Here is an 8,504-nt window from a genome sequence, read left to right on the forward strand (position 1 = left end):
GAACAAAACAAAAATAAACGATGGATTAAAATGAGCGGTTAGCAGATCTTAACTTAACTCACAGTTGTTTAACACCGCCCTCAAAACACCGGCATTTGACGTATCAGCATTGACAGACAGAACAGCTTCGGGAATCTCACTGGACGCTTTGATGTCTTACGAAAGCTAGTTCAGCTAAGCTCCCTACAGTTCAGATACACGTCACCCTCCCAAGATGGCTGCTACGATGACGTATGGTCTACCAATTTACGTGAGGCGTGAGGGGAGGTCCTAATGACGTAACCACGCTTACGCTGATGGGATAATGCCTCGCTTCGAGAGGGCGCGGCTAACTGGGAGTTTAAGCAAAACCCGCGAATTGGGCTCGGACAAAGAGATTAACTGATAAGAAGAAGCGAAAAGAGAGAGGGGGGAAAGCAGGGAAGAAGATGAAAAGAACTGAAGCAGGGACCCACGGCGGGGTTATTGATGAATCACAAATCAACACAGCAAAAATCAATTGTAAAATGCATGCACATACAAAGAAAAACATTCAGCAAAATAATTCCAACTTCGTCGTGGAATAAAAGCATTAATCTGCGCCTACAAAGTTCTAACGTCTGCCCAGGCACTTCTAAACACCCTGTTGGTGAGACAGAAATAAAAGGGGAGAACCCGTTACTTTGAGGTGCCTCGGGCTGGTCCGGAGCGCTCCGAGTAAGGTGGCTTTCTGGACGCGTCTTGACGAACGCAGTTGTCCGCAGGCTGCAGCGGGACGGGGAAGAAGCTCCTTCGTTTCTTCCTCCAGGTTCAACAGTCGCTTTGCTCGGCCCAGCAGAAGCGTAGTCCTCTTTCGATCACTGGGAGATAAGGCGGCTTCCAGTATTTTGATCAGAGGGAATTAAAAAGGGTACCTTTTGAGTCGACCTCCTGCGTCCGCAGGGAATAAGTTTGTGTCGAAAAAATCTCGGTCCAGCGAGAAACTCGAGCACGTGGCGTGTGGGTAATTAATCCACGGAGTACAACTGTGTGTCTTCTCGGGTTGGCAGGGAGCCAGGGAAGAAGGCCGATTGTCCTGCGTGGCCAAGTTTTATCAACTTTTGCCTAGCAACGTTATCTCTCCGCTCCGTTGCCAGGGCGGCAGCCATTTTGGGTCGCGTTGCATGATGGGAGTTGGTGGCCATTTTGAACACATTGTATCATGGGAAACGCAGTCCGTCATGTCCCGAATTAATGCAGTCTCGTCACGTTTCAACTGGCATTACACCAGGTTAATGCCACCCAGATTAAGTGATTGGTTAAGAAGTTTATTTTTTGAGGACTCTGGCCCAAAGATTACAACTTCGGTCTTGTCAGAATTTAGATGCAGGAAATTTAAAGTCATCCAGCTTTTGATGTCATCAAGACATGACTGCAGTCGAAGTAATTGATTGGATTCATCAGGATTTATGGATAAATATAGCTGAGTATCATCAGCATAACAGTGGAAATTAATCCCATGCTGTCTGATAATTTTGCCTATCGGAAGCATATATATAGTAAAGAGAATTGGTCCAAGGACTGAACCCTGTGGTACTCCACAGGTGACCCTAGAGTTTGAGGAAGATTTATTATTAACATGAACAAATTGGAATCTGTCTGACAGATAAGATTTAAACCAGCCTAATGCTTTCCCCTTAATCCCTACAGTATGTTCAAGTCTTTGTAGGAGAATATTGTGATCAACTGTATCAAACGCAGCACTGAGATCTAACAGGACAAGTATAGACACAAGTCCATTATCTGAGGCCATGAGAATATCATTAGTGACCTTCACCAGAGCTGTTTCAGTGCTATGATGAGCTCTGAAGCCTGACTGAAACTCCTCAAGTAGGTCATTAGTTTGTAAATGTTCACAAAGTTGATTAGCAACTACTTTCTCAAGAATTTTAGATAAGAAAAGAAGATTAGATATAGGTCTGTAGTTTACTAACTCATCCTGATCAAGAGAAGGTTTCTTAAGTAAAGGTTTAATAACAGCTACTTTCAAAACCTGTGGTACATATCCTTTTCCTTTCCGTTAATGGGGAGTTTTTCTTCCCACTGTCGCTTCATGCTTGCTCAGTATGAGGGATTGCAGCAAAGCCATGTACAATGCACGACTCTCCCTGTGGCTCTACGGTTCCCCAGGAGTGAATGCTGCTTGTCGGGACTTTGATGCAATCAACTGGTTTCCTTATATAGGACATTTTTGACCAATCTGTATAATCTGACCCAATCTGTATATTATGATTGAACTTGATTTTGTAAAGTGCCTTGAGATGACATGTTTCATGATTTGGCGCTATATAAATAAAATTGAATTGAATTGATAACTAAAGGATCTGACTTCCATTCTACTTTTAGAAACTCTAGGAACCACCAGCAGACCTGTAGTCTGAGAGCGAAGTGCTCTATTAGGAACATATGGGGTGAAGGGAAGCTAAAATAGGAGAAATATGGTTTCTTGTTAATTTTCGTCAGAACTCTTGCTGCAGAACTTTAGATCGGCTGAAGGCTTTGAACTGCATTTTTTGGATGTCCTGATAGTAAAGAATTACAATAGTCCAGCCTTGAAGTAACAAATGCATGGACTAGTTTTTCAGCGTCACTCCAGGACAAGATATTTCTAATTATGGCAACATTCCAGGGGGGAAAAATTTAAACTCTGGAAAGGAAACCGTTGTGCCAGTTATATGATGATCTCTGTAGGCTGACTGAAACTCTTCAAATAGGTCATTACTTTGTAAATGTTCACATACTTGATAAGCCATTATTATTTTTAAGAATTTTAGAAAAGAAGATTAGATATGTCTGTAATGTATTAAGTCATCTTGATCAAGAGAGGGTTTCTTAATTAAAGATTTAGAAATACTTCCTTAAATATCATGGTTAAGATTAGGTCTAACATACAAATTGAAGGTTTAGATGATGCTAAAATTTTAGATAACTCAGAAAGCATTACTAGGTCTAAACAGTGCTGACACAGATCGGGTTCTAGAGATACCTCCTCACTTACTGAGAGCTGAGGCAAAATTCAGGCAACATTCAGGTAGATGTTTTTATTTCTGCTTTGGATCTAACCAGTTTTGTTGTTGAGTTAAGATGACAATGTTGTCATGAACTGACAGTGTTATGTTTATTACTAGACCTAGGAAATTCTTCTTGTTTTTCTAACTCTAGCTCTATATTTGGTAATAAATAAGCAAGTATTCACACTTGTATATAAGAACACCAGTTTTTTTTTTTTTCAGATGGGACTAGACCTGACGTTGGATCAATGCTATCTGTCTCCCAATCCTTCATTTCTTTTGTAGATGGTAAAAGCAGTGAACATGAATTTTGTGACAATGCAAGTCAGTCATTGGTAACTTAAAGCTTGAATTTAAGGCTTTAGTTGTAAACTTGTATGACTGTCCTTTTTGGCTATCAATCATTTTGCTCTGTAGTGTAAAGTTTAATAGAATCAGGTAGAAAAATAAAGAACAAAACACAATGACCTTTTGCTTTCTTTTTCTTTGACTTATTTATTAATTTCTTTGAAATTTTGGTTCAAAGCATGGCTTGTGTGTCAGTGTGAATGCTGAACTCTGAAGACTTCTGTTTTGTGTGTCATTGATTACATGAAAATCCAATATCTTTTCTGTGGCAGTTATTTATATCAACTTGGCCATCTGCATGTTATGTGATCTGCTGCAACACTGCCTCATTTATAAATTTGTGTACGCACAAAACAGGGCCTGAAACTTGTGGATGTCACTTTCCACGCAAAGGTGTTATACTTGCATTGATGACACATAACTATACATAAGGACTTTTCAAATTAAAAAGAAAATGCCCATAAGCCAACTTAAATCATAAATTAAAGTCCCTACAACATTTCATCAGGGTTTTCTACCATCACATTCCTGTACCTGATGATACAACACATTCTCAGTCAAAACTTGTCAAATATTGACACTTGGTCAAGGCCCCTGCATGAGTGGTTGAGACAGGAACGTGCAAAAAATGTTTACATGAACTGCAAACTGCGAAACTAACCCTAACCCATCCCATACCCCAACCCTATACCCTAAACCTAAACAAACACTAGTATACATGTTACCATACATTACAAAATCTTCCAACAGCAACTTTGTAGGCCAACATTTTCACCACAAGTCATGTGCGTGTTAAGGCAGCCATACACTGTACGAGTTTTGCAGTCATGGTACTTATATACATCTCAAACTGTACCACGGAACCGCAGGGTTTAAAAGTTCACTGCTCACGATATCTGTTCTCACACTGTGCGGCCCGATGCTCTGATGCGACCGGAGTGCTCACACAGTACGAATGAAAACCGCACGTCGGACTCAGCCCCGTAGAGAGATGGCGCTAATCGGACTTGTCTACCCGGAAGCCAAACGAAAACAGAAGAAGAAGAAAAAGGCGGAAGTGTCGAAGATCACTTTTAAATATGAGACTTACTAGAACAAAATGCGCTGCTTTGGAAATTCTAAGAGTTGCTCCTCCATAGTTTGACTCCATGTCACACGTACCACTGTTGTGCTTCTCTCCGCTCCTATGTTTTCATTTGAGAAGACGAAGAAGAATCTACTTGTTTGCGCAGTGCGCGAGGTCGGGGAAATCGGCTCGTAGACGGTCGTAGCTCTGCTTCAACAGCAGGACGCGCTCACCATCGCTCACGAGGGCCGACTGAATTTCAAACATGTTTGATTTTCAACCGACCGTCCGATTCTTGATCGGGAGGTGGTTGTGAGAGGCTGATTGTCCCTCGTTACCCCCTGTATACTACACGACACACAATCAAGCTGAAATTCGGCTCGATCCAAAAAATGCTCCCACGACTGGAGAATCGGCCCGAAAAGGGCAGAAACTCGTACAGTGTACGCCCGGCTACATGACATAATGTCCGCAACCTGTTATGCACCCTGGGGGCTTTGACCAAGCGTCAATATTTGATGTGTTGGGAGTGAGAATGTGTTGGATGATCACCAGGGCGACGTGTACCACAGATTAACACATAAATTGTAAAAGATATGAAGCAATTACTGTAATTGCTGTAAACCGTCAATCACACTTGTACCTAATGCAGTGCTGTGGATGTGACACTGCAGAACAACTTTGCAAACGGGAGAATAAGTAGGGAACACGGTGTCAGGAATCAAAGATTCCATAGCCAACATAATCTGGCAATGATGACTTGCTAATATAACGTTTTAGACCCCCTAGAGCAGGGGTGTCAAACTCATTCTGGTTTAGGGGCCGCATGCAGCTTAATCTGATCTCAAGAGGGCCACACGAGTAAACTCATTGCAAGATTAAATAGAACTAATAAAAGTGGACTTGTTGTTGATTTTTATATTAAATTAATTTCACTTTTACACAATATATTATGAATAACCTCAGCGTTTTTAAGAAAAGTATGTGCAATTTCAGCAATACTTTTACTCAGTTAAACATTTACCTGTGCATTATGCATAGGAACTGATCACAGTGATTGCACAATGTTGAAAAACATTTATTAAATTTTTTTGGAACTTAAAACACTGTCCTGCATGACAAAATACATCAAACAGATAAAAATTAAGAAATTATTTAAAATAAATTTTCCACATCTGAAGCTCTGTGCTACCATCTACTGATTAAAACACAGCGGCCCTCGTGGACAATATAGGAACTGCAGATTTTTGATTAAACGAAGTACATGTTTTTTTCAATAATTGTTTTATCATTCTCTTCCTTTTATCTCCTCTTTCTTTCACATTTTCTTATTTTCTTCTTGTTCTTCCTTTCCTCTCCTACTTTGTACTGTCCATATCATTTGAGATATTCCCTGCATGAATCATATTAAAACTATTCACATTCATAAATCAAGCGGAGCACTATGGCAAAAGCAGTACTGCTCCAGTTGTGAAAGTCAAATCTGATGAGCTCTTTTTGGCATTAAGACAACAATTCTTATTGCCACATTGCCAGACAGGACACTGTCTGGCAATGTGTCTTTTTTTTTTAATAATAATAATGCATTTAGCCACCGGGCCGGACTAAATTGTTTGCCGAAACCGGCCCGCGGGCCGTATGTTTGACACCCCTGCCCTAGAGCATGACATTCTCCCTTAATCCACAGTGGACAATTAGTCCGTGGGCCAGAATCTGTAGGACGTCTCTTAAGAAGTTTCGTATGAACTGTCAGGGGGCAACAACTTCTTCCACCGGGATAAGTTGCTACACATGGCAGTGTCGGAACATTGGTGTTTTGAGATCAGTGCTATGTGTAGCAACTTATCCCGGTGGAAGAAAGTTGCCCCCTGACAGTTCATACGAAAAGTCATCCTACAGATTCTGGCCCACGGCCTAAATGGATATTTATGGTAGAATAAATATCAATTACTATCGTAAAATGTGGGCAGAAGATGAGGTGGAAACTGGTATGCAAACGTTTCACCTGTGATATATAAAGGAAAATTGCAACCTGGTATGTGTGCACATGGTTTCGTGAATCTGAATTTATTCTGCAGTATGCCATTTTTGTTTTTCTGACATACGTACACATTTAGTATGGATTTTGTGCTGTGTTTTATAAATGAGGCCCCCAATGTTTTCTAAAGCATGTTACTGAAAATCTGCTCAATAAAGATTAATTTGCTAATTATGTTGTTAGAGCTGCTAATCATATCCCCTTTCCTTGACCAGCTTACCACTGGGACACATCCGACTGGATGCCAAGTACAAGGCTAGCAGACACTGAAGAAATGCAGAACTTCACGTCACCCCCAGACAGCGACATCGTTGGCTTGGACGCTACTCCAGGAGGATCCACACATGAGCTGGAGTCAGATTACTACTTGGGAGGTTATGATGTTGACAGTGATTACCCCCCTCCACATGCAGAGGTGTTCTTAAGTCAAGATCAGCTTCCTCCTCCACTCCCTGGAGGTGGGGACTGCCCTGGACCATACACACCTCTGCTTTGCAATGTGCCCATTTCCATGGAGACCATATTGAACACAAGTAGCACAAGGCATCAGGAGACCAGGCCACACTTCCACCCCAGCCATTATCTACCCTCCCACCATCTGCCGACTGGGAATGTGCCCCACAGAGACTTAAGTACACCGTTGGAGCAGGTATCTCCAGTAAATGGGGACTTTGCTGTCTCATTAAATATGCACCCATCAGTTGGTACATCATCAACATGTCATATATCCACCCCCTGTGTTCTGGACTCTGGACCTGGTAGCAGTTGTGAAGGCTTGAGTGAGGTTTGCAGAGGGGTGACCATTATCACTGATTCACAGCAGCAGACTGAAGTTTGATAATCTAACAGATAGTTTGGGGTATAGAAAAGACCCAAAGAAGCATGCCAGGGTTACTGCGATAAAATGTCCTACAGGAATTAATCTTTCAATTACATCAAATAGGAATGACTATAAAAAAACATAGCACAATTACTCACCTTCTGTGTAGTTGGGTAGAGAGGGGGCTGTGTGTGTTTTGGGGAGAAGACATGTTTGGGTACTGGTCCTGAAATCAGAACATAAACATCTGCCAATATCTGAATCTTTCTACCCACAATTGTTTAGCTTGAGCATTAATTTTGTTGGTGCTACTGAATCTACTGAACTGGTTGCTGTGGTTTCCTAAATGCTCCAAGACAAAGCAAACCCTAGTAAATGATGGTATTGGCCTCCACCTTCAGGAGAAAACCACATGGTAACCTTTAACAAGCCTTATGACTGCAGATAGTCTTTTTTATATCAATTTTGGCAACAAAATGTTCTGTCACGATGAGGTTGAAGACAATTAGTCTGCTACCCACAGTTCGATAGAAAAGAAGAGTTGACTTTTTAGTAGAAACAAGACTAAGCAAAGCTATAATTATGTTAAACTCTCTACAACATCTCTGTTAACATTCATCATTGTTAGCACAGCTCAGTAAATAATTAATTCCATTCAATTCAGTTTATTTACAGTATCAATTCACAAGACATGTCTCAAGGCACCTTACAGGAAAAAAAGTAAACTCAATATACAGATGGATTCCAAGTCAGTTACATTCTAGTTTGATCCTAGTTATCAAAAAGTTGGATGAGCACATAGCAAACAGTGGACATTAGCTTGCATCATGTCCTTGTCTTTGCAGCAATCCCTTATACTGATCATGCATGTAGCAACAGTGGAGATTTAATAAAAAAAAAACATGTTTAACAGGAAGAGACTTCCAGCATAGGGTGACCAAACATCCTTGATATTTCTGGGCATATTCCCTGTTTCATACAACTTGGCAAAAGCTGTCCCAATTTGAGCGTTCCATGAAGGAGTTGCTCTGCTGTTAATGTTATAGGGGAAGAGCCAAGTGTGTCATCAACTCCCCACCCCCTACCCTTTGTCTATTTGAGAAATCTGCTGTGGCTCAGAAGCTCTGATCCAGGAGTACTTTTATTTCAGAAAAAAGTAAAAAAGGTAATGGCAATAATAGCTCCCTTTGTAGGTTCATATAG

General features: G+C 41.0%; 1 protein-coding gene across 19 annotated transcripts in view; it reads left to right on the forward strand.

The window, feature by feature from the left end:
- Positions 1-8,192, forward strand: part of fat3a (FAT atypical cadherin 3a) — a 359,084-nt gene extending 350,892 nt beyond the window's left edge. For 17 of the 19 annotated variants that reach the window (XM_036133252.1, XM_036133258.1, XM_036133259.1 and 14 more), the window contains one exon: positions 6,697-8,192. In XM_036133252.1, the coding sequence (XP_035989145.1) occupies positions 6,697-7,319 (623 nt within the window). In that variant the 3' untranslated portion in view covers positions 7,320-8,192. The remainder of the gene's footprint in view (positions 1-6,696) is intronic. The other 2 variants (XM_036133266.1, XM_036133267.1) reach the window with 2 other exon arrangements.
- Positions 8,193-8,504: the final 312 nt, after the last annotated feature.

Source organism: Fundulus heteroclitus, unplaced genomic scaffold (assembly GCF_011125445.2).
Source record: "Fundulus heteroclitus isolate FHET01 unplaced genomic scaffold, MU-UCD_Fhet_4.1 scaffold_60, whole genome shotgun sequence".
In the NCBI taxonomy this organism is placed as follows: Eukaryota; Metazoa; Chordata; class Actinopteri; order Cyprinodontiformes; family Fundulidae; genus Fundulus; species Fundulus heteroclitus.